The following is a 27540-nucleotide window of genomic DNA, read 5'->3' as shown; positions in this document are numbered from 1 at the left end:
AAGGACCAGTTTGTGTTGACAGCTACTCAGGCATATTACATGATGGTCAGTGAACAATTGAAAAGGAACAGAAATGTCTAAGTGTTGAATAAATATTTAATCACATCTTCCAAACTGTAGCAGATTTGGGCCATGTTTCTCAGAAGCTGAGAATAAGAAAAGCTCCCCCTGCCTGACAAATTGCTGAAGTTCTCTTCCATTGACTGGAGTTCTAGACAGCATATAACCTTGACATTTCAAATTTATAGAGCCTTTTCAGAAGACAGCACATCAACTATAAAGTGGCATCATTGCTTTTAATTAATCAGTTTATGAGGTGAAAGAACACAGTTTCTTGTCATCAGTTAACACCTTTTGTACACCTTCCCTTTGTATTGAAGACAGTGAAGCATTTTGAAGGATTTTTTTGTAGTACTATGGTATTTTAATTAAACAGTAAGTGTTCTTAACAACCTGATTATATTCCTTGCAAATAGAATTATATTTAGCAGACTGCACCCATCTTATGCACAGAGAGAGAATGTCACAAAAAGGTCAGACAGAAGGGAGTAAATAAACTCAGCAGGAATGACCCTTTGACAAATGCAGTGCTGAGTAAGAACATTTGTGTAGTACCTTGAAACTTTGCAGTTTATTGCCACAAACAAGTTCATAAATCATCCTGAGGGTCTTGCCTCAAAACCATTATGTTTACCTTTAATAGGTAGCAAATGTACAACCTATTTTAACAGCTTTATGATGATGCATTTTACCGCAGGATTCCTAGGATCTCATATAAATTTGAGCAAACAGCTTAAAAAAATGTTTAAGAAAGAAAGCATATGGTAGCATTTACCTTACCTACTAGCAGATCACATTTTTTCTAGTTCATTTCAAGGCCATCAAACTGTACAATGAAGAATACCTAAATTCAATAGGAAAAATGGGGAAAACTGAATTTAAGAAAATGTTTAACTACTCTGGGCAAAATTTGGCTAGGATACCTGAGCTGAAAGCTCATCATACATAGAAAGACATAAAACTCTCAGTTTACTTATTTATTTTCACAGAATCATAAAATAGTTTAATTGGAAGGGACTTTCCAAGGGTCATTTAGTCCAGACCCCTCCACCTGGCCTTGTTGAACTTCATGAGGCTTCCACAGGTCCACTTCTCAAGCTCATTCAGATGCCTCTGAATGACATCCCATCCTTCAGGAGTGTCATCCCACCACTTAGCTTGTAGTCATCTGCAAATCTGCTGTGGGTGCACTTGATCCCTTTGTCTGTGTCATTACTGAAGACACTAAATAAATAACACTGCTTCCAGTAGAGACCGCTGAGCGTACCACTTGCCACTGATTCCCATTGGAACACTAAACCCTTGACCCTCACTAAACCACTACCCTCTGGATGTGACTGTTCACCTACTTCCTCATCCACCTAACAGTCTACCTATCCAACCCATCTCTCTCCAATTTAGAGAAAAGGAAGTTGTGGGGGACCCTGTCAAAAGCTCTACAGGAGTCCAGATAGATGACACCTGTACCCCTTTCCTGTAGCCCTGTCCACTGATGTAGTTCCCTCACTGTAGAAAGGGTTGGAACTAGATGATTTTTAAAGTCCCTTCCAAACCAAACCATTCTACGGTTCTACAATTTGCAAAAGAAATTTTTGTATACACTACAGAAGACTCTGAACTAATTGCCAAGGCAGGAAAAAGCAAGTAAGGTGAGCTGCAATGAACTCAGGTACAAACAAATACTGGAGAGAGACTGGGTGGACTGCTGGCTGGAACATTTCGGGTGCATGGAGCATAAGGGCGCATCCTGGGCTGGGCCTTGCCTTTGATGGGGCAATGCACTGGGCCTGGATCCCAGCCCTACAGTGGCCAGCACTCCCTGGCACAACACAGGCAATACTCCACACCTGGCCCTGGAGCTCCAGTCTTGCCCCAGAGTGGCCAGATGAGGGAAGTCCCACCTGGGGAAAGGGCGCAGGAAAGCCAAAGGGTAGTTTAGACAGGACATTAAGCTAGCACAGGTCTTGACTCTATTTCCTGCTGGACTTCCTATCAGCTGAACACCATGAACCAGAAGTGTATGCTCTTTTCTACAGCTTTTCTGTCTTTCTCTTTCTTCTTCTAATTTCCTCTTCCTGGAGTTTTGAGAAACTTAAAATGGGATGGGGTTGGAGCCTGCTAAATTGAATGGGGCACCAAGTTAATGCTTTTTGAAGTGTTTTACGTTGATTGTATGTTGCTTTAAACTTTTGCCAGCATTCTCTGCTTTTCTGAAGCTGCCATTAAAGCTTTTTTTGTTGTTTGACGCTTCAGGATATCTTGTCCGCATTTCTCCTATGCTTTTAACTCTGAGTACATGAAAAATTGTGAGCCCCTTTAAGAAGCTTGCCAAGCCATGTTTTTAGGGCTTTATAAGGGCTTTATTACTTTACAATTCATGCAAGTAAATCTACAAAGACTGCACATTAAGAGAGAGTCTTGCATAAAGTTAATCACTCATCATATTTGATTACTACTCCTAAACAGAAGATCAGCAAATTGGAATCCCAGTTCCAATTAACAATTAAAAGAATTTCTGTACTGCACCAAAAGTTTTTCAATTTCTATTACAACAAGAAGTGTTCAAGGGGTATTTCGTGCAAAGATTTCAATGCAGGAAAAATATCATCATCAGTGGTATTGCCTAAGTGCATGACAATTTAACAATTCCAAATCTGGTTCAGGATTTGAAATGTTGTCTTCTCTGTATGAAAAGTCCTAATGTAGTTAGAGGCCTGAGTTTTCCTCTAGTTGTCTGTGAATTTTTGTGCCCTTTTCTTAATAGGAGGCTTCTGGGCCTGAAATGAACAGCATGTGTGCATTCAAGCACGCAGATGTGCATCTAGCTCTTGGGCACTAAATTTTGCATCAAATTTATTATTATAATCCCAAAATCACATTGCTGACAAGTAAATTGCCCATTTGTAAAAAAAAAAAAAAAAAATCTTTTTTTAATATGCTTTCATTAACATTTATCTACAGTGAATTTCCTGTACTGTATGTGTACTGTATTAATGTCCAGTTACTGAAATTCACACTCCTTATAGAACTCTCCACTGAGTTATCACTACCACTTTCAATTACTTACTGCCATGATGACATTTTGTCACTTAACTAGTATACCTTTGGTATTATTTCAGAATATGTTGAACAACCTGGATTCACTGCAAGCTCCACTAACAATTTCTCTACAAATCGTAAAATAAAATTACAGTCACTATGAAAACAGACCAGTTACTGATGCCTTGTTTAGCATTTTTTAAACAAGACAGCATTTCTTTGTATGACACTTATTTCTATTGAGGGTATTTGGTGAGGGATCTGCAAAAAGTGACCTTTGCACTGATTCAGTCAGATTGCTTCTGAAGGAGCCATGAAGCAGGTGGGTAAACAGCTTCAGTAAATTTGTAAGGTACGTCACCTGTTTTCAACAGTTGCATTGAGCTAGACCAATACTGCACATATATCCCTGGATCTCCTAATCCTATTCTTAATCAGATTTTCCACTAAGTTATTAATATTACTGCAGTGTACCTAGATATGTGAAAGGATAAGCAGAAACACAGCCAACAACATGCAGTACTCATGCAATCATTAAGGACTGTGATAATCTTAAACTGTGATATTAAGACTTTCTGAGTCTTCGCTGTTGACTGGGTAAGAAAGCATTGACACATGACTGTCCTCAGAAAACTGACAATTCTAGAGCTGAACATGAATTTTGTCGTCAAAAGATCATTTTGGATACTTTATCCTTATTTCAAGAATATGAGCATCAATTGTGCTGGAAGTTTCGAGCATTGGAGGAATGACTTTTCCTCCTTAGGACAGTCATGCATGACATTATATACACATAATGCAGTCTAACACACAGGAGATTAGCACTCTTCTGATGCAACTGTGTAGATAGATCAACAAAATTATAATTGCCATTTTTAGTTACATGGCCCTTACTAAAAATGATCATGTAGAAAGCCTGCTTTGCATCAGTTGAAATACTTTCTGACTATTAAAGGTTGTTTTTCTACAAGGGTTACTGCAAATAGATGCTCTTGATATTGATAAAAAATTCTACTCTCCAAATCTCTAAATGTTTACTAAAATGATGGTATAGGCAGTGTTTGTGAAAACCTCTGAATAACAATTAGTCTTACACATACATTCTTGCAATTTCTGGATGGTTCTGCCATATATTCTCAATATGGCATCTGAATTCTCTTGCAGGAGAAGAAATACACAAATTATTTTCAAATGTTAAAGGAGTAGTTACAGTAAGTCAGATTTAATGATGACTCCCCACTCTCAAAGCTACTTCTTATGTTTTAAAAGCTCAAGCAAGACTGCAGACAGATCTGTTAAAATCTTTTAAAAGTGACATCTTGAGCCCCAAGAAAGCTGTTTAGAAAATAAATTCCATCTCAGGGAAGGAAGCACGAGAAGGGAGAGAGAGGAGGAGCAAGAGAGATCCCAAGCATAATCTAAAGTTGGATACCAAAACATCAACTTGCTTGAGAACCAGTGCTTGACAATACAAGCATACAATTACAAATGCTCATGACTAGTCAAGCAGATTTAAGCATACAGTGCAAGCTGAACTAAACACTAAAGCTCAAAGGTTAAAAATTTGCTGTAAGAAACCAGATTTCAGATGATACCAATTGATGTGATACCAATTTTCATGTCGCGAAGAAAGTATAAGGAAAACAAAATAGATGTGTTAGAAATTGTGAAGGCATGATGGAAAAAGAAAATGAGGTATTGAATACATGAATAACAGCAGTGCTGTGATGAATGCATAAATAGGATAATTTGTTGGCACAATGCTGCTGAACTTATTATGCCCAATAAGTGGCAGAAGAGTGCATCGACAAAGAATTAAAAAGTCACAATGAATATAAAGCTTCCCCCAGCCTTAAACCGAGCCCACTCATGTACAAGCAGACACACCATTCAGACTAACAGTGAGTTAAGGCAGAAACAAGACAAACAGTCTGTGCAAATGGTAACATTAAAACTGGAACACTAATTTAATGAACTTAGTTCTGAGGTATTTACAAAGTATTTTGTCACTACAAAATGTCAAAGCATTACAGATTATTAGGTTAGAAAGTTACATATAACAACATAGGAAAAAAAAAGCAAAAAAAAATAACAGTGAACTACACTTTATGCCCCATACCTGACTGTCTAAAATGAATTTTTTCTTGACTGTTGGCTAGATCAATGCTGATGCCTCAGCTAAAAATTAGAGGGAAATACAGCACCATCCCACATTCACTTAAAACTGTTTATTTGTACCTGAATACCAGAATATGAATTCTTTTTCCCACCCCTCAATATTGTCAAAATAAAATGTGATGACACTGAGGTGGTGAGAGCTGCTCCAGAACCTGGGCAGGGACAGTCCCCTTGGCATCAGCATGGCATGGTACAGCTCCCAGTGCCTCTGCTGCTCAGTCTTACCACGCACACTGATATGCATTGTTCTTGACCCAAGACTTCTCTTCTCTGAGGAGGGAGCACAAAGGCACCAAAAAAAACCAGAATCCAAGAGGTGCAAAACCTCTGCTGAGCCCCAAGTCAGAGCCAGTGTGCCCTGAGGGCACCGAGCCCCGCCTAGGGCTGAGTCACTGCCAGCAGGGCAGACAAGGCAAGGGGAGGACTCTATTGTCCCCTCCCTGGAGGTAAGCCAGATGAGATGACAGGTGAGAAAGGACAGATGTGTGCCGGCAGGACTCATGGACAAGGCCTCACACAGAAAGCAGCACAGTACCTCTGGGACAAGCACGCATCTTGGCGGTCCAGGGTGGGGGGCAAAAACATACAACAAACAAGGGACTCAAAGCCTTCATCTAAATGACCAATCTCCCCGCCAGTGGGTGCAGGGCTCAGTGCAAAGCCCATCAAAGCCTCAGAACAATCACACAGTTCCTCAGATCCCACCACATTTAGCCCTGGAACCCAGCTCTGCCTCAATGTCACAGGAAGATAATCTCAAAACACCCCAAGAGAGGGGAAGGAGGGAGCTGCAGGCCAGGCAGGGACCCTCCTGTCCTAAGCTGGCTGCACCTTGTGCAGCCACAAGACCAGGAAGATGGCAAAAATAGTAAGAAATAATAAACCATACTATCTAGGAAGTCCTATAAACCTTTTCTCTTTAGTTCCCATCCCTTCCAAAAAGTGGTCAGCAAAGGCAACAACCACTGTGTAGCACTTTTCAAGTATTTTTAAGGATGGGTATTTATTTTCTACAATTACCCCACAACAGTAGGATGACCCAAAGATTTTCACTGGATTTTTCAAAAAGGAAAAAAATATCAGGTGATAGAAATAATTCATTCAGGTTTGGAATAGCATATTCCTGGATTTACAACAGTGATCCAGAAATACTCATCCATAAATAAAAATAATTTGTGTATTACCTACTTGTGATGAAACAATAAGCACTTGGGATAGATTGTCTACTTTCTATATATATGGTTTTCAGGTTAACTTTTTCAATTCTTATTTGGTGCTGAAGTGCGGAAGGAGTAGAAAGCCAAAAGCAGGAGTTTAGTCATCTCTCCCCACTATGCTGTGCTTATCTCCTCATAAACAGAAGCAGCTTCACCTACAGTGGCCTGTGATTGCTTCACACAATACACCACCACATGAACTGTGCCAAATGGCTAGTTCTTCTCTCAAACTATTGCATCCGCTTCTCCAAGGTAACTGAATACCTTCTCTGTATCCCCTCTGCAACAGCAGCTGTTGCACAAAAGCCTGCAGACCCCTTCCTCAGTTGTGGCTATGCAAAGCATCCTGGGATAATGTGCTTCTCCAGAGGGTGCTATTTCATGGAATACCCTACGTAATCAATGTAATAATCATATTAAAGACTATTAAAGTCACATGAGCAGCAGCTGAGAGAATTCAGGGTGTTTAGCCTCGAGAAGAGGCAACTCAGGGGAGACTTTATCACTCTCCACAACTCCCTGAAAGGAGATTGTAGCCAGGTGGGGCTCCATTTCTTCTCCCACATAGTTAAAAACAGGACAAGAGGACACAGTCTAAAGCTGCCCCAGGGGAGGTTTAGGCTGAAAATGAGGAGGAACTTTTTTACAGAAAGGATGATTAGGCACTGGAATGGGCTGGTCAGAGAGGCAGTGGAGTGAGTCACTGTCCCTGAAGGGGAAAAGACTTTCAAGGAAATACAGGATGTGGTGCTTGGTATCAGTGCCAACAAATTGACAAGGTGGTGTTCTGTCCTAAACTGAACTTCATGACCTCAAAAGTCTTTTCCAATCTACTTGAGTCTGTGATTCTGTAAAGTCACCTTAACCCCAGTGCCTCATAGGTTTTTGCTAAAAATTTTGTCCAACCTCATGCTTTGTAATTTATGAAAAAAAATTCCATACAATAAGAATGATTCTGGATTAAGACATAAATTTACATTTTTCTGATAAAGTTAAATATGTTAGATTCATATGTATCTATTTCTTCTGGGGTTTTCTGGAAGAGCGCAATTTAAGTTTCTTTTAACATTTTTTTCAAGGAAAAATGCTCTGCTGACTGAGCTGTTAATTAACAGAGCTTTTATTGGAGATCTCAAGATTTTAATACTAATTTAAAACAACAGCCAAGTTTATTAAAATATCCCACAGTATCTTGAAAATCATTCAGCATAGCAGTTTGTATTACCCAAAATCAGCAAAGCTGTAAAGTAATACAATTAAATATTCTTTTCAATGACTCCAATCGATGGCGTCTTTGTAGTTAAGAATTGCTAATGTCTTCATTACTAAAATAGGTCTTTTCTACCTCCAGAATATTGATTAAAAGCACAAATCGCCATTTATTGAATAAGTCTAGTTTCTTTTTGTATTACAGATAATGCCTACAGGTATCACATCCTCTTCACTTTTAACATCCCCTCTATATAGCTGTTGTCACATCCACCTTATTTTCTCTCTGGGGCCAAAGCCTGCCTTCTTGAATTTCAAATATAGGGATATTCAACTCACTTTTGTCTCAGAAAATTGCAATATCAACCCAAAGTTTCAAGATATGATCAGCAAAAACTTTTTTCAAATAGAGAACCATTTACATGGTTCATTTAACTATGACGGATGAACTATGACATAGAAAACAAGAAATAATGTAGAAATAGTAAAAAGCCCGAAAAACCCTACAGTGTTGGCCATGATGTCTATATCAGTGAGAAAGATGAAACAGAACACTGCCAAAGGTTGAACAAACTTTAGTCCCTAACAGTGCTGGTGTTTACTTGCAGACAGTTTTATAACTACGTTCTCCCACATTACTCATAATTTTAACCATTAAGAAGTGTCTAGGGGGCTGCACAGGTGCCTCAAGATAATTTCAACACAAAATGATCAAACTTAGTCTAACATCCAGGTGTGTACACAGCCCTTGCACTGCTCCACACTCAGGGTGTGTCATCTTGGAGCCTTACCCCTTACCTATCTCACCAGTGACTGTATGCAGCTACAGTGCAAGCTCTAACTTGGCACAGCACAGAACAAATAAAGCAAAAATAACAGTCAAACCACTAAATGTATCCTTTAAACTTGATCTAAGAGACTGATGTCAGCCAGGTCACACCTCAACATGGGAAAACAGTTTTTCCTGCAGAAAGCTATTTTTGCATTTGGGAACTCCAACAATGTCATCATAACACAGCCATGTGATTTGAATAATAGAAAGTATCAAGTAGCATATAAAATAAAAATCAAACCAAATATTGATTATAGCTCTGATATATTTACTATCTACCACAGTTTAAGAAAAAATTAGTACTTTTATTAACTTAATACTTCAAGAATCACTGTATCACTGTATTCATTTACTCTAAGAATTTAAGCCCTTTAAAACAAGAGCAGCAATGCAATTCCAATAAAAAAGAAGGATATGGATGTCAGAATATACCTTTCCTTGAAAAAAGGGCCAGATAAGAAGTCAAGTGTTGATGAATAACTGCAAATGCTAAAGACTGCAATCGATGCAATACAGAATTCATGTATGCACAAAGAAGCAAATCTCCTAAGAATGTTTTTTTATATTCATGCTGTCTGCTGATTTTCTTTCCTAGAGCTTGAAGTATGATCCCTTGCATCACTGTTTCATAAATCAATGCCTCTGAACTTTCTCAGAAAGGAAGTCTGTGACTCACCCCAGTGACAAATCGTATCCAGTCGTTAGTTCTGGTGCCCACTTGCAGGGAGGAAAGGTGCACAGTACCCAATTATCAACTTCCATCCAGAAAATATCTCTGGCCTGTCACATCTCTACATGTTTTTATCCATGTTCATGTACAGAGGGTTATAGATTAATACCCTACACCTACATTTTCTCCTACAGCTATGAAATCTTGTACAAAACATCTTAACATACAGAAAACAGTTATGGGCAAATTAGGTGTCTATAAAATCATATGTAGATGTGATTTATATCTAGTCTTTGTGGTGTAATAACCTCCTATGATAGGAACACGTTTGTAAACATGAAATGGTTTTTTTCATTTGTTGTAGTGCACAGATATATCTTAATATCTTGGTGAAATCAAATGCAACAGTAGAATACATGTAAAGTAACAAACTGCATATTATGGATTTTTTAAAAGATAAATTATTTATATATTTAAATGAGGTTTCATGCATTATAGTCAACACTACTGCTCAATTTTCCAAGAGTTTTTTTGGTATAGTATCTTACTAAATTTTCATTCCATTATTTTTACATGTTCTATCAATTCAAGTCTTTATCATCTCCAATTTGCCTTAGTCAGGATTTAATAATTTTAAAAGCATTACTTGTATGTAAAATGATCCATAAGCTTGCTGTCCATTATTAAAAATAAAATAAACATTTTAACAGCCTCAGGGATACTAATTATGATCAAATGATGAAGGGAATTATTTTTTCCATTAGTAAAACTGTTGGTATTAATACTTTTTCTAAAATACACTTTCAGTTATGTCCCTGAATAAAAATGGCAGCTTTGTCAAAAAATTAAATGTACACAAACAATCCTAGTCTGATGAAAACACTTAAGATACAGATACAAAATTATTCATACAGTCAAATGGACAGTATTTGTAAAATGTTACCAGAGACAGAATTTTTAATATGGTGGAGACCACATATGAGAAGAGTGTGATGCTTTCCTAAGAGGCTGAAAATTCAACTTTCAGCTTTCCTATTTCTGCAATGTAAAATACTTATGCAGGGGAAATGAAACACTTATTTCAATCTTTGTATTCTAACATCTTAAACAAGACACTAAAATTTTCTACACAAATTAGTTTTCAATTTTGCAAAACAATGATTCACTATGAAGTTACATATGCTAGCTCAAAAACAAACAAAAGCCAATTTCAAACCCTCAATATTTACAATCATCTTTCTTACAATCTTACCGATTGCCTAAATAATTCCTCAAGTTGTCTTTCTTTTGTTAGCTGGTTACATCCTCAGAAAACCACTCCCTTCTAACTCATTAGAAGCAAGAATCTACTAGACAAAACTTTGAATTTTTATTTTACAGTTTATAACTCACTTGCTTGGGAAGGCGGAAGAGAGAATTTTTGTAAAATATATCTTTAGCCTGACTCCATGTTCCATCGATGATAATCATAACAGATGGACTAGAAGACATCACTGCAACTTCTTCCAAATTGGTTGCTTCAGCTCCAGGATACAAAATTAGAGTATTGGGATTTCTGCACACAGTTGCTAATTCAGGATACCTTTAATGCACAGAAACACAAAATCAAATAGATTATTGAAAGTTTTCATTATGTACACATACTTTCAAATATTAGCTCCCACTCACCTCCACCAAATTTTACTTAAATTTCCCTTTCTCATCTATCACTTTCTCCTTCCAACACCTCTGAAGCTGTTGGTTTTCCTCCAACAGCTAAACTGGGGGCAGCTTCTAAGTGGGGGCAGTGAAAAAACAACCACAAAAGTGACCAATGAAAGCTGAATAAAGCAATATATAACATCTTTTGCAATGCTTAATCACTACTCTAATGTGTATTGGAGCCAAAGCCATTATGAATTTTTACCAAAATTTAATACATGCATTCTAGAAATTTTTTTTCAAACACTTGGCATAAAATTACTGCAATTATCCTATTTTTAACCTTATATATAGAGACAATATTAGCAATTCATAGTCCACACCAACAGGACACTTTTGAAAATGTTATAATTTCCATTGGTTTGGTGTTTTTTTAATTACTACTTATACTAACTGGTACAGTTATAGTTCCCATTCTTTTACACGCTCTTCTTCCTTCCTGTGGGCTTCTACACTTGTCAGTGGTACCACAGGAGTAACAGCTGCCTATTGAGTGTACAGTTGATGTACATAGAAACTCCTGAAGTGTTGGCAGGACACCACTGTCTTAGCCTATAAAAACCTGTGAAAGACATTGTCATTTAAATAGTACTCCAGGTCTCAAAAAGCCAAGTCTAAACTAGTCTGGCCTGAACACTCCAGGGATGGGGCAGCCACAGCTTCTGCAAACAACCTGTTTCCATGCCTCACCCCATAAAGGGTAAAGAATTTATTCCTAGTATCTAATCTAAATCTACTACTCTCTTCCAGTTTAAAACCATTTCCTTTGTTCTAGACCTTGCAAAAGTCCTTCTCCAGCTTTCTTGAAATACCCTTTAGGTACCAAAAGGCTTCCATAAGGTCTCCCTTGGAGCCTTCTCTTCTCCAGACTGAGCAACTCTAACTCTCAGCCTTTCCCATCGGAGACGCGTTCAGCTCTCTGACTATCCTCATAGCCTTCCTCTGGACTCATTCCAACATGTCCATGGTCCATATCTTTTCTGTCTTAAGGGCTCAGAGCTGGACACAGTACTCCAGATGGGGTCTCACCAGAATGGAATAGACAAGAAAAGGCTAGTCTTGTAATAAAGACTGCATTACTTGTCTGGAACTCATTTCTCAGTCTTCAGTCTTGCTTCAATCAGAAAGCTTAAAGAAATATAAAGCAAGGGTTGACTGCCTAAAGCATGTGACATCAAATAAGAAATTAATTCTACATAGTACCTCAGTGGCCGTAAGGTGTAAACTAATTTGGTAGGATGAGAAGATCTTTATGCAGTTGAAACACCATGTGAAGTGGAAAGAGAAGCCAGCACATCTTAGGTGTATCAGAATGGGATTAACAATAGTCAACACATAAAGTGGGCTCTTCATGATACCTACCAAGATCCACTTGGTGCAAGATCACAGATACAGGCACACTGTAAACATCTAAGTTCACACTGAGGAATTTCTATTGTCACTGTCACCTTTTAAGTTCCAGAAACCAGGCATCTGCGCCACTTCTCCAAAAATCAAGCAATAACATGTATTTGCAGGGGGAAGCAGTGGTAGGAGTGGGGAAGACTAGGGAAGAAAGAAATGGTTCATAATTGATTTTGAGTTGATATATACAGGGTGTACTTAAATCTGCACTCCATTATCACTCTCTGTGGAGGCACGTGAAAAAAACAATTTTAAGAATGTTAAATTCAGACAGTATTGACGTGCAAGACATTGAGATCCTGAGATTAAGACTCAAATGGGACCATAAAGGATGCATATGAAATGAATGTGGAATGGAATTCAGTGTACCAATAAGCCTGGACATAGTATTCCACCATGTGACCACCCTCACTGCCAGCCATCCTCCCTCCAGCAAACAGTCCAGACTGATTCAACACTGTGTTTCATTCCTGTCAATGTCATTTACTACAAAGAACAAACACACAAACAAACAAAACCAAAACATAATGATTTGTCTTTCCAAAGTGAACAGGAAAATTGTAAATAGAAACTGGAAATCTGCAAGATAAGCCTGTGGCAAACACTTCTTCCCACTATTTTTTAAGCCTTACTTACACTATAGTAATATGGTATCATTTTAATTTAACCAACAATCTTGTTACATAAAATCAAAAGCAAGAGGCCATCCCATTACACAGTATCTAATACCCAAGGCTTAAAACTGGTCATTATTTTCATGTTTGTCTTGAGAACCCAAGTCTTCAATTTAAACTATCCTAATCCTGAGACAGAAGAGATTTTATATCCCCTTAGAGGATTAAAAAATGAATTACTAAAACTATTCCAAATCTGTATTGCTTATGAAGCTCTTTAAGTTTATATTATGAGCACCACAACTGATGTTTTAGTTGACAATTCAGTTGAAAACACTGGTTTTCAAGGATCATAGGTCATCCTATTTCAAGGTCATCCAAGGATCATAGAATCATCACAAAATCACAAAATGGCTTGGCTTGGAAGGGACCTGAAACATCATCCTGTTCCAACCTCCTTGCCACAAACTGGGACACCTTCTACTAGACCAGACTGCTCAGAGCCTCACACAACCTGGCCTTGAGCACATCAGGACAGGGAATCTACAGCTTCTCTGGGCAATCTGTCCCAATGTCTCACCACCCCCAAAGTAAAGAATTTCTTCTTAATATTTAATCTAAACCTACTTTCTTTCAGTTTGAATCCATTCCCCCTTGTAAATAGTCTCTCTCCATCTATCTGGTAGGCTCCCCTCCCGTACTAGAAGGCTGCAATTGGCTCATGTCCTTTCCAGGATGAACAATCACAACTCTCCTAGTCTTTCCTCTTCCTAGTCCTTCCATCCCTTTAATTCCCACCAAGTGTTACTTCCATGACTTCCCCAACACTGGACACTTAAGATTCTTCTGAACAGGTTTAACCATCTTGTCTAGACTGTGTTTTTGCTAAAAAAAGTTTGGATCAGATGATCATTTGGACCAGAAGATCATACCCTTCCATGCTGGTATTCTGTAATTCTATAATACATATAGTACATATGTAATTAATATTGACAGCCCTTAGTTGCTCTCATCCTTAAAATAGAATGATTTCAAGTAATTGAAGGAATGTCCTCTATAAAGATTATGCTGAAGAAAAATCGTTGATACAGACACTGTGACATTTCCAATACTTTCACTGGCATTTCGCAGTACTTGCAGACTTTCAAACCTCAGAAAATTTGGCATTTCCAAGAAAAAGCAATTTGTATCATTTACAGTTGTAGTAATTTACCTCAATCCAGGTCAGATTTTTATTGCAATAATGAAAAGTAAGACCAATCTGAAGATAATAATTTTCTCTTTCTATAAATACATCAATACAATTTTTTTTATCTGCTTGACATGGCCAGCAGCTAACATAAAGCTCAAACAGATGACATAATTTAAAAGTTATGCTGTAAGATACAACTATGGCCTTGAGGTCCATAAAAGAAATATCTACAATACTTGCTTCTCTTATAAATCAGCCTTAGTTTTGGTATGCAGCAGGTATTGTAGGCTTTTATAATCCATTTAGCACAACAATCTCTGCTAAGCAGAACTGTTCAGATATTTCATTCCTGTCTGAATATCCAGCCACTTTTTCACCAAAGATTTATACATTCTCATGATTGCACTTAAGAAGCATTTCATTATTTCTGGGATGCATGCTCTTGAAATGTGTAATTTAAACATAATCCCATTTTTGTACCATATACATTTTCATTACACATCTGCTCAGTTGCTCTCAAACTCTCTAGATGATTTTAATTCAACATGGATCCAGTGAGAAAAGCAAGCATTCAGATTTTAAAAATGTAACACTGCCATTTAGTAGCAAACAATACTACTAATAAAGAATAGATGCTAACATATTATCTGTAGAAAACCATCAGGTTAATGAGGACTTCTCAGTTTTTCTTATAATTTTTACTATCTCACCTTAGTTATAGGCAGGTGCCTCTGCCCCTCTCAGTACTCCTGTGCTTGGAAGACTGTGGACTGCCATAATTCCTAAAAGGTAGTAATTTCCATCAAGTAATAAAATGGTTTTAAAAATGGTAATTACCCTCTGTCATTTCCACATTCAGAAAGAGGCCCTTTAGTGTCAGGACAGAAGCATAAGAGATATCCAGGAAGAGTGCCTCTGTTTTATCTATTTTTTTATCATTTATCTACTTTCTTTGTATGTAAAGCATAATCTTTAAGAACAGAAACATTAGCACAAGGATCATCACAGAAATGTTTATATTGGAAAGGACCCCAAACACAATCAAGTCCAACTGGACACTTCACACTGCCATGTCCAAACCATATCCCCAAACTCCCTATCTATTACAAGTCTATTAAATAATTCCTGGGATGGTGACTCAACCACTTTCCTGGGCAGTCTGTTCCACTGCCTGACAGTCCTTTTGGTGAGGGAATTTTCCAATCTAAACCTCTCACTGAAGCACATATTGAGAGCCACTTCTTCTCATTCTGTCTATTGCTTGTTAGTTCAGAGAAGAAACCAACACTCACCTCACTATAACCTCTTTTCAAGGTTTTGGTAGTAAGTAAGCTGCAAGACTTGTGTGTTCCCTGTGAATATGCCCAGAAAGGTGCTGCAGCCAGGAGAGCACACACACTGAGAGAGAGGGAAAGTGTGAGGAGGAGGGAGTAGAAGAAAGGAACCGTTCTGGACTTATTGCAAAGCTGAAGTCTATAGTACTCAAAGAAAAAACAGCCAGAGACAATATTATCTAAATTATATTGAGAGATCTGAAATTTGATATGGTAAAGTACAGTTTCAGATGGAAATTAGCACATGTTCAGTTAACCAGCATGTATTACTTTCACACACAGAATGACAAAAGCTGTGACAGGCTGATGATCTCTGCCTGCATCTAGTCATTCTTGACTGAGCTAAGGGGCAAAAATGCATGAATTAGTTTGATAGCATAATGACACCAAAGCACACAAAAAGCTCACAAAAAATTTATCTGAATAAAGAACCACAACCTGTAACTAGTTTTACATTATTCGGTAAGTGGCAAAACTCAATTCATTGATATTTGATATAGTAAGAATTCTTGTTTGTGAACAAGCACTACAAAGTGTCATATCTATTGTATATAATTACCTTAAACAGCTTTACAGAAAACCAACAGAAATAAATTGCATTTTATTACTTTTAAAGTGAAGCTACAAATTTTCCCAAGTGGTCCATTTAATTTCTAATCTAGGCCACTGAACTGCAGGAGGGCTGGCAATTATACTGAGATTTCATAGAGTCAAAGAACCACAACATCGTAGAGTATGCTGAATTGCAAGGGACCCACAAGGATCATTGACTCAATTCCCATCCCTGTTCAGGACGGGACCCCAAGAGTCACACCATGTGCCTGAGAGTATTGATCAAATGCTTATTGAACTCAGACAGGCTTGGTGCTGTGACCACTTCCCTTGGGAGTCTGTTCCAGTGCCCAACCGCCTTCAGGGTGAAAAACCTTATCCTGGTATCTAACCTAAGTATCCCCTGGCACAACTTCAGGCCATTTCCCTGGGTTCTGTTGCTGGTCACAAGAAAGAAGAGATCAGTGTCTGCTCCTCCTCTTTCCCTCACAAGAAGTTGTAACTGCAATGAGATCCTCCTCAGTCTTCTCCAGGCTGAACAGACCAAGTGAGCTCAGACATCCCTCACACGGCTTCCCCTCGAGGCCCTTCACCACCTTCATTGCTCTCCTTTGGACACTCTAACAGCTCAATGTCATTTATGTTGTGGTGACCAAAACTGCACACAATATTCAAAGTGAGGCTGCCCCAGTGCAGAGCAGAGCAGAGCAGGACAATCCCGTCCCTTGCCCAGCTGGTGATGCTGTCCCTGATGCCCCCCAGGACACGCTTGGCCCTCCTGGCTGCCAGGTCACTCCTGGCTCACTACTGACCAGGACCCCCAGGTCCCTTTCCACATCGCTGCTTTCGAGCCTCTCATTCTCCAGTCTACACACACAGCCAGAGTTGCCCCATCCCAGGTTCAGAACCAGCACTTTGTGTGGCTTGATTTCAGAGAGCAATGCAGATAAATTTGTAATTGTTCCCACACTGTCCTAAGTAACAGAGTGGTGGATGTAGAAATATTTGCAGCTGGGGTTTTGTAAGTGTTCCTTCATTAGAATCTATAATTTTATCACAGCATCCAGAATCACCAAAGTCTGAATATTTGCAAGGAGAAAAAGCTTGAGGATTAGATTACCTTTCCAGAAAAATTAAAAATAAAGACAAAATCACCCCATCCAAATAGTCACAAAATATAAAATGAAACTTAAAAACTATAGTGACAAGGTTGTTTATAAAAGTCTGGTACCAAAATAATTCAAACTTTTGACATGTTAGATATTAGATACAGTTGTTATCTCTGGTCAATACAGGCCCACAATTACTTCTGAGTGAAAAGTATTATTATAAAAAAAACAAATGCCTACAAAACTTTATTAGTAGCCTAAAAAGAGCATTAATCCAATAAATTGTACTTTATTCATGCATAAGAGACAATAGTTGTTTTTTGCCCTAACATTTCCATAGTGAATAGCAAATATACTGCAGTTGTACAAGCCTACGAACAATGCAGGGAAAAGACATTAGCACTTTTTTTTGCCCATCCTGCTACATTCCATTGTTTTGAAGTTCTCTATCTTTGTAGAGAGTATTTTAATAGAGATCCTTCAAATGTAAAGGCTTTTGTAATTGGAGTTTTAGAAAACCATACTGTACAGTGTATAGCCAGCTATGTAAATTATACCTTAACTCTGTATTCAGGAATAAGTAATCACTTTACTGAATTGAGATAACAGATGCCCTACCCCTCTGTTCTCCCCCACACTTTTGTATATTTCAACTGGCCTTGCTCAGCATGTCATGTGTATTAACATTAACATTCAATTTTTATTGAAGGAAAAGAAAACTGCAAATATTAACCACTCACAGAAGTTCCTCTAAGGATTCAACTCAATTTGAGAATTAATTTCCTTTTTAAGTATTCACACTTTCTATTTGCTTTATTAAAAATGTATGTAGTAAAGCTTCACTGGCATTTGTACCAAGACCTGGTTTCTAAGATTTAGCTTCATCTAATGAAGATTAAAGACGCTATATGGAAAAGCAATATTTTCCAATGTCTCAGAATATTAGAAAAAATAATTTAAAATTTCTGAGAGCTATGCTTTCTTATGATTAATTTTAAGAGGAGGAAGAAGAAAATTAATATTTCTTTTTTTAAATTTTAAAGAGTTTTAAACAAGCCTCACAACGAGGCTGCTTTCTCAATTTCCCACACCTGAGTAAAAACTATTAGTTTTACTTCAGTGACACCAAATGGTTAGTCAGATAAAGCAAATCAAAAAAGAACAAAACAGAATAGCAAGACAGACCTAGTATGAGGAAAGAACAGAACTGGAAACAGATAAGAGTTTGAAAGTAGCCATGTGAACACTCCAAGAGCGCAGAACTGAGACTATAACCTGAAGGAAGAATATCAAGTGCTTCTGACTATCTTCGGAAATCAGAATGTGAGTGTGCACACTTGAAATAAAAATTAAGAACACTGTTGGCTATTTTAAAAGACACTGAAAGATATATTCCTATGATTTACAGAGAACCAGAAAATGCACAGGCAATCCTGCTCACCTGTCTTCATTAAAACGTCGACCAACCAAAATTTTGCATTTGTCTGGAGGGAGACAAGCTGCTAGCAAAGGTACCGTTCTTAACACTCGACTTTCCTGTAAAAAAAAGAAAAGTTACTTTTGAATAAAATCAAGAAAGGCTTCTATGAATTATTAATGTTTTTATTTTCTATCAAATTCTGTTGACTACAGACAGAGAAAAAATTTTAGCAGGTAACAGGACAAAAAATCTTCAGGGAAAAAAACCCCTATCTTGATGCTTCAGATTGTATTGTTTTAATTAACAATATTGAACTCAGTCTCAACTAATCTACGATCATCATCATAAATTTGAACTAGGCTATCAGTATAAAAAACAGTAACAAAACTTCAGAGAAAAATCACTGAATAATAAACAGTGGGCAAAAAAAAGCATTAGCATTAATGAAATAGTATCAGGATCAGTAGAAAACCTGGGTAGGGCTCAATTTCCACAGAAAGATGCTTAGGAGTTCTGTCCTGAGTTACACACATCACTCAGGTTTTGAAAAGTACACCCTACTTGCAATCACTTCCAAGAATAATCAAAGACAAAGGTAAGACAAAAAGGGGTTTGTACACCTAGCCATGCCACCGATCTCTGGATCATAACAGCAGGCATGAAAAAGGAAAAATGACACAATTATTCTATTTACTTATATATTTATAGTATATATCTATATATATACATATATATATCTATATCTATCTATCTATCTATATATATATATATAGAGAGAGAGAGAGAGGCATATATATACATATATATATTTACCTATATGCAAAGAAAAAAAAAAATAAATCAGACTGAGAAAATAATTCCATCACCTTTGCAATAGTCCTGATGCTGGATTTCTATATTTTTAGTTTTTAAGTTAGTCTCATGATGAGCAATGATGCAGTAACACTGATCTGAAACCAAGTATTTACACCTTGACATGGAAGGCTGTATTGTCCTTGAATTCCTCCACAAACAAAAATCTAAATAATTCATGTAGCTATTGTGCAAAATGGAAGTTTAACAGTACAATTTCTCACATGTGATCCACTGTTCTACAGCAAGTGATTCTTCTCCCTTTGACAACACCTGATACATGTGCAGGTCTATCTGGCAGCTTGGCCTCTGGATGGTGTGAATGTGAAGACATTAGTCACAGTAATCCAAATGTTTTTCCTGACTTTCTGCATTACTATCTTCCCTCAGTACCAGTCTCAATAGCACCATTTGACCAGAGTTGAAGGCTTAATCCAATGTACTGCAGACTTCCAAAGCCAACAATGAAGCATGTGGGGGATGACCGTTAAGACTGACATGCAGCAGGGGAAAGATATTCTCTATCTGGTTAGTTTATTGGGTTATTTTTGAAACAGACTGTTAAGAGTGTATCTGTAATGCAATGGCAGACTGAAGGATCTATCTGATCCTGATACAGTCCAAAAGGCTCATCTGCCTTCAAGACTGATTGTCTTTTGAGTGTGAGCAGCAAAGGGAACTTATTTTTTGTCATGTACGCCTCTGCAGTTATGCAACCAAAAGCACCACCTGTGACTACCTCCTAAGACCACCATTTAATAGGACTCATCTCTGATAAGCCAAGGGCCCTCATATAGTTGGATAGTTACCACAGTGATAGTTACTATATGTTTAAAGGATAGTTTATTCTATAAATTATCATTATGCAACATAGAGTAATAGAAAACTTGCATCCCATTGTAACAGACAGCTGTTCTGATTGCTAAATAATAAAAAGTTGTAGATAGCCTTCCAGACAGACACAGGAATGCTGTATAAATCCAGAAAAATCTGCAGACTTTTTCTAATACTCTTCATCATGAACAGGGAATTCAACACAATTAAAATGCCAATTCAATATCTCTGGCATATTTTTAAACTTCTTTTTCCCAGCAAGTGACTTCAGTGTATATTTAGGTACTTTTAAAATAGGAAGTAACATGGAGGAGTATTTCTATTAAACACAGTCCATTAAAAATCAGTTTTCCCATTTAGGGTCCAAACATGTCATGGCTTCTGTTTTATTTCCCTGCAAGAGAAGACTTTATTAAATTGGAGCTTTTGTGTTCTGTTTAAATTCCTTCAGGAAATTACACTTTGCATGTTGATTGAACAGCTGTGCAATGTCAAGCAAACAGCTGCACCATGAGAGTACAGTTTTCTGAATTCCACAGTCTGATTTGCAGACCCATTATCTACCCAGATCTGTGTAACTGTGGTACAATTTCTAAACACCTTATGATCCACACCTCCCTAGGCCATTGTCAACCAAAGAGAAGAACATCAATGTACAGCCTCCTATTGGTAAACCAAAACATACTGTTCTGAAGCTATAGTTTTTCATTGGGGAAACAGGCAAAGTCATCACTACTTTGAATAGCTTAATTCACATTTTAACAGAACACTAATATCAATAAGAGACCACTGCTGTAATCAAAATACATTTCTCCATGGATCAACTCTTAGCACCTCTGTGAGACACAGTGTTCACAGAATCACAGAATATGCTGAGTTAGAAGGGGATCCATGAGGATCATTGAGTCCAACTCCTGGCCTCCTACAAGATACCCCACCAGTCACACCCATGTGCGTTGATTTTATTTAATGTTATTTAATAACAATGATATTTCTTTCTTACAATTTGTACAAAGGCAAGTAGATTTCAATTCCAGTAAGACTATACAGTTGAGATGTCTTGCATGCATGGAGTTACAGAAATAAGGTGTGATTTCAAAGATACAATAATTCAGAAGAACTGAACAACAAATATAGCAACTCAGATGAACTGGCATTCAGTCATGATGTTTAAAAGGAAAAATCATTATATGATTGCCCTGGTTTTGGCTGAGATATAATTAATTTTTTCCCAGTAGCTGATACAATGCTGTGTTCTGGATCCAGGATGAGAATAATGTTGATAGCAACAATGAGAACATCAGCACATTAAGTAGCGTTCACCTAAGCCAAGGACTTCTCAAGTGTCTCACGCTCTGCCAGTGAGGAGCTGCACAAAAAATTTTGAGGGAGCATGTCCAGGTCAGATGACTCAAACGGGCTAAACATGGTTATTTCACATGAATATCATGCCCAGTATTTAACTGGGGATGGTCAGGACCTGCCATTGCTGCTTAGGGATGGGCTGGGCACCAGCAGAAGGTGAGCACTGTATCATGCATCAGTTGCTATTATTATCATTAATAGTAGCAGTAATAGTAGTACTACTGCTCCTGTATTTCACTTTGTTTAATTTATTAAACTGTTCTTATCTCTCTCACAGAAAGTTTTACATTTTCTCCCTCTGCTTCTCATCCCCATCCCATCTGGCAGAGGGGCAAGTACTGTGGTACTGCATGGTACTCAGCTGATGGCTGGGGCTGAAGCATGACAGTGAGCTGACAGCACAGCTGTTTCCTCCTGCCTACCATTTGCTGCATTAGGATTAGAGCTCAAGTCCCATAGTTACCATAGCCTTACTCACCTCTGCTGGATGCTGAATTATATACAGGCAGGTGGAGACCTTTAGCGGATGTACAGGCAGGAAAGGACACAAACACACCTTCTGAGGACGGCTACATGGCAAAGGGAGTGAGAGAACAATAAAAATAATCAGCAGCTTGTGAAAGAAGATATAACTACATTGCACAAATACATATTCCCTAAGAACTTCACCTAACCACATCGTATTAAACCTCATGTAATTTTATGTTTGAAACTCCTTTCACTTCTAAAAATAAAGAGGCAAGACTTTCATTGAAACAGCATTTTGAGAACAGTGTTCAGACACTTCCTGTGGTTTAGTTAGGGTTACAGCACTCTAAAAATTCTTCCATCATCTTCAAGATGAGCAGCTTACTAGTATCCATACCCTTATTAGACAAGTCTGTTACTTCTTTCCTAACAAGTTAGTTTCAACAATATGATGATCTATAATAGAACAGACAATATTTACAATTTATATTTATAATGAATGATTAGAATACAACATTTTAGATGTATACACACATGAAAACTCAGACATGCTGTATTTTACTTTTTTATAATTCCATCTATGCTGAAGACATGTAGAATGAAAGCAGAAAAATCCTTACCAGGAACATCCAATCTAAGTCAGAAAAAATGTATTTTAAATTCTTTAGTGTACTGTTTCAAGCTGTTGAAATGACTAGCTGAAGAACAGTATCTAAAGAAATTAACTTATGCTTAGTATGAAACTGATCTGCTGAATGATCAAGAACAAACAGAAGCAAAGAAGTAAGCTTGAAGTTTTACACAGAGAAATTGAACCATCACTGCAGAAAAACACACATTCGCATACACATCCATGGGCAGGTGTCACTCTAGCTCTTTGCATAGATTATTCAACTACTCAGGAAAATGAAGAATTTTCTTAACAGTGAAACTCCAACATGTATTCATCAATTAAAATCACACCATCTCTGCAAAGAAAACTTTATATGCTTAAAACATACAAAGTCAGAATTTTCAGCAGTGACAAGTACTTGGAGCAGAATTTCACCTGCACCCTCCTTGTAACCTTTACTGTTAACAGTTCATAGGTTGAGCACACTGGAGAGACAGTAAGCAATGAATCACTGCAGCAGATGTGATTCAAAGAAGTGAATTCTGAAGACAGGTTCAGATTAAATTCATGATGAGCCTGACAGAGAATGAATTTGCTCGTTCACAAGAGCATGCACCCAGACAGGTGGACTAAGTAATGCTACAGTAATCCACACCAGTACAAGTGATCCCCATTCAAACATTAGTATTTAAAAGTAAATGGCAGCATTATAAAAAGGCAGTAAGAACTGATAATCTCTTTATCAGTTGACAGGCTGTGCTAATTTAAAACCTGTACTTCAAGCCCCAACAACTGAGGCACAGAGGATATTCCCTTCTCACAGGATATACAGTTAAAGGTTACCCAACACCAGTCACAATACAAAGCGAGGATGGGGGGAATGTTGATGCAAAACAAGGAATTGGTACTTCTCAAAATATGCACCAGAAAAACTAATGTTAAATATTTAGACTAAAAGATTCACAGTCAATAAATCAATGTAATGACAAACAGGAAATTGTTCTGATACACTCTTCTGGTGTACTGCTCCAGTAGCCTGCTGCCTGTTTTTCCTTCTAGTAGTGGTATTTTCCTGCTGCTAATGCAGCATAAATTTGGCACATTCTGGTGTATTAATGGTCAGACTTCAGGCCTAAAATGAAGCACTCAGTAACCTGACTATTCAGTGGGCTACCCAAGGGACCTTCATCATGAATGAACTGAAAACAACCTCACTTTCAGGTCTGATGGGGTTGCCCTCCAGTGCAATCCCCTTATCTTTTTCCCAAATGTTCTCAGATGTGAGCAATTTAAACAGAAATCTCTGTTTTGATAATAACCTAGAAGCAGCAAATACTGTGGCGTCTGTTTTTTTGCCTGTGCCCCGATTGTTAAGTCAAAGTTCATCCTCTTTTTGATCATCAGGTACATCAGAAACTCAGGTGTGTGTACAAAGTGTGACTCCTTGGTTTCTCCCCAATAGCTGGTTCACTCCAACAGCTGGTTTCACTTACAAGAAAGTTGTTAAAGGTCTCCCCATTATGACATTTTCTGCTGGAGAGAGATGAAGGCATGAAAATCTACTAAAGCAAGCTGTTCCAGAACAGTTAGCTGTTGACTTCAATCCCATGAGCTACACTGTTCATTACCTCTCATAAGCACACAAAAGAACTTCCCAGTTATTTCTGACCTTAGGGTGTTTAATTATAACAAATTTCACTAGATATAACTTATTTTCAAGTCTCCCTTTGGCATATGCTTTTTGTATTTTCCACACTGGTTTGGATTTTTCAGAGATAGTTTAGGCCTTGTTAATCTCACAGGAAAAAAAAAAAACCCACAAAAATAAAGAAATTACCTGGAAAGTAAGTATTTTCAAATAGCTGCAAAAATAAATTCTGCCTATAATTTGATCTGTAAGGAGCAGAGCACAGACTATGACAAATTAAGAATTTCCCAATATAATTTAATTACTTACATATGCATATACATCACTTAACTTTAAGCACCCAATTAGGTACCTAACTATGTTGAATACACACTTTTACAACCCCATCTTGAGGGCACAAGACTTACTTCTGTAATTTTGTTTTGGAACCTAACAGTTATTGTGAGACAAAACCCCCCCAACATTATTTCTTCATGAAATCAACATTACCAGCCCACATCTGTGGGACAGGAAGCACTACAGAACAAACCAAGTTCTGTTCCACCCCCACAAAAGCTGCCTTTGCTCTGAGAAAGGCCACCTAGGCAGAAAAGACATTTAGTCTTTTTCTTTTGTTTAAAGATGCTGTTTTACTCTTGCCCTACATACACAGCTGATGTTACAGAAAAGAAGCAGCACCAGGAACTTTAACACTGAACATCATCTTTTTCTCATTTCTGGAGATCAAAGTAGCAAGCATCTCTAGGCAGGAGCAGTAATGTTCAGAATATTAAGCAAAAGGTTTATCAGTTGGGATTAGGATTTTAAGAGGATAATTTTAGGATATTTTTACAGGATATTCTCCTGTATGCAATTTCAGTACAGCTCAAAGATACCCAGTGGGTTCTTAACTGTTTTTCACTACAGCTTTTCTAGTCTAAAATTTAAGATGAAGTAACCTATCACAATGGCATGATTAAAAGAAAAAATCATCATTCCACATTTGGCAAGATGTTCCACATGAAAAAGACAGCCACATATATGTACGGACTTAATAGCTTTCTTTCCATTATTTGTATCTCAATGAATGATACTCAGAATAACATTAAGTTTACCTTCCCAGAAGAACTGAATCTGAACAGGGGACTGTGGTAACAGATTTAGTGTGATTACTAGTTTCTGGGCAGAGATACTCCAAAAGTAAATATGCCATAGTCTGGGAAACAGTGAGCTAATTCTGGAATTTTTTCCAAGTCTCTGTATTATTTTACTGCAACTTGCTTCAGAACTTTACCCTGCTACATGTCCAAAGGCTTCTTCTGAAAACAAGCATCATTCTGTGAATGCAAGTTAGTGTATTCATACACCCATAGTCAGAAAACTACAGTAAATTATTCAAGGATTTGAACCCAAAGTAAGCAAAAACTAACAAAGTTGCAATCTTATGCTCAGCATTTGTAGACATTTGTATGGAAACATACAGAGGTTAAGTGTGCCAAGCACATGTTCTAGAAACAATGCTTCCAATATTAAAATAAGGAAGAAGCTGATGTTTATTAACTACTAACACTTGTAGCAACATATTCATGTTCCACCACATATTGCCAAGGTCAGGCCCCAGACTGTATTTTCCAAAAAACATGCCTGCCAAAACACAAATGGCTGCTTCAAGTAAATTAGATTTCTCTACTGTTTTTGTCAAAACACCAAGGGTTTCAAGGTCAAAACCCACCTGAAAAATCTGAAGAAAAGCCACAAAGTTACTATATGTTTGTTTTATACTAACACTATTAGGTATGCTTTATACTGACACAAGTCCATTACTCCCATGCATTAAAACAACATTCAGGAGTTTTACAAAGCTGGGGTGAGGGGTGAAGTTTAAAAGGAGAAGCCCAGGTATTTTTTAAAATTTGAAAACTAATGCTACTTTTGCTACCTTTATGTTAGAGGACAAACAAAATCTAAACATTTATTTAACATTTTGCATTATCCACCTTAACACTACAGTTATAAAGGAAGCATAAAAGAATATAGAATATAAATATCTGTAGATAAGAAGATCTTATACACAGACCTTACACATAGATATGTATAAACTTATGCATTTAGGAAGAAACAAATCTAACCCAACATTCAGAAGAAAAACACCATCTGAAGTTAATATGACATCATATTCAATAGTACAAACTTTCAATAAATAATCCCATGCAAACAGCAGTTAAATGCCAGGCAGTTCTCAAAAATGCACATCAATTGTAAAGTGTTACTAATAATTAAACACAAAACATTTTTATGATGCTACACAAACCTCTGGTGTGTACTCTGAGTGCTGGAGAAGCCAGATCAAAAATACCTGAAGTAATTTCTCATGTCATCAGCACTGTCTGGGTTTCTTCTAGGCTTATTGTGGACATTCTTTAATCAAGCAAAATTTCAAGCCTTATTTTTAATGTGGTTTCTTGAGAAAAATCAGGCACAGAACATTACTCTGACTTTATTGTATTCCAACTTTCATTTCTTCCTCCTGTCTCTTTTAAAAAATTTAGTAAGTCACTGGTCATGAGGCATAAAAACGTAAAATTAAATCCCTACGAACTTCATTAGGAGTCAATAGCCACATAAAACATAGTATCAGAAACAGAGGTGGAGGGAGCACCAAGAACAATAATAGAGCACTTCTTTTTCCACTTGATAATCTGTATAACACCAGCTTCCTGACAAAGAAAAAAAAAGAAAAAGAAAACTTAAAAAATAAAAAAGGCATATTGCCAATTTTTTGCTTCCCAAAAGAAGTTTTAAATAAAACAGATATATGGGTTGCTTTTGTTTCAGTATTTTAGTTTTTTAATAGTGCAACCAGTGAATTTAATGGAACATATCTCTGTTCCCAGAGTAAAAACATACACTTAAAAGTGTATGCACAGGAAAAATATCCAATACAAATCACAGTGAAAATCTTTTGTTCAAGGAAAAGATTACACACAATAATGGAATTTTTTTTTTTCTGTTACCCAACAATATGAATAATCTATTTTGCAAATAAATTGTCTTCAGGTGTAAAAAGGTAACTATTTAAAGAAAATTTAGTTATCCTGCACAAAAGCTTTTGTTACCTTTTCAATACAATAAAGACAGCAACTTTAAGCAACAGAACACAGAAATAAACTAATTCAGCTGATCTTATTTTAATTCATATGAAACATTCTACCACAGATCTCATGACATCATGAGAGAGCTATGGAGTCCT

The 27540-nt window shown here is 37.3% G+C and overlaps 1 protein-coding gene across 2 annotated transcripts in view; it reads right to left on the bottom strand.

Annotated features, from left to right (window-relative positions):
• DTWD2 (DTW domain containing 2) overlaps positions 1-27540 on the bottom strand; it is a 71788-nt gene that overhangs the window by 21460 nt on the left and 22788 nt on the right. For both annotated transcript variants that reach the window (XM_071424392.1, XM_071424391.1), the window contains exons 2-4: positions 22061-22151; positions 18553-18647; positions 10598-10787 (exon numbers count right to left, since the gene is read on the bottom strand). In XM_071424392.1, the coding sequence (XP_071280493.1) occupies positions 10598-10787; positions 18553-18647; positions 22061-22151 (376 nt within the window). The remainder of the gene's footprint in view (positions 1-10597; positions 10788-18552; positions 18648-22060; positions 22152-27540) is intronic.

The sequence above is a fragment of the Agelaius tricolor genome, unplaced genomic scaffold (assembly GCF_023055355.1).
Source record: "Agelaius tricolor isolate 1412-34295 unplaced genomic scaffold, bAgeTri1.0.p SCAF_4, whole genome shotgun sequence".
Taxonomy (NCBI): domain Eukaryota; kingdom Metazoa; phylum Chordata; class Aves; order Passeriformes; family Icteridae; genus Agelaius; species Agelaius tricolor.
Note: the sequence above shows the minus strand (reverse complement) of the source record. Positions and strands in the feature narration are given on the sequence as shown.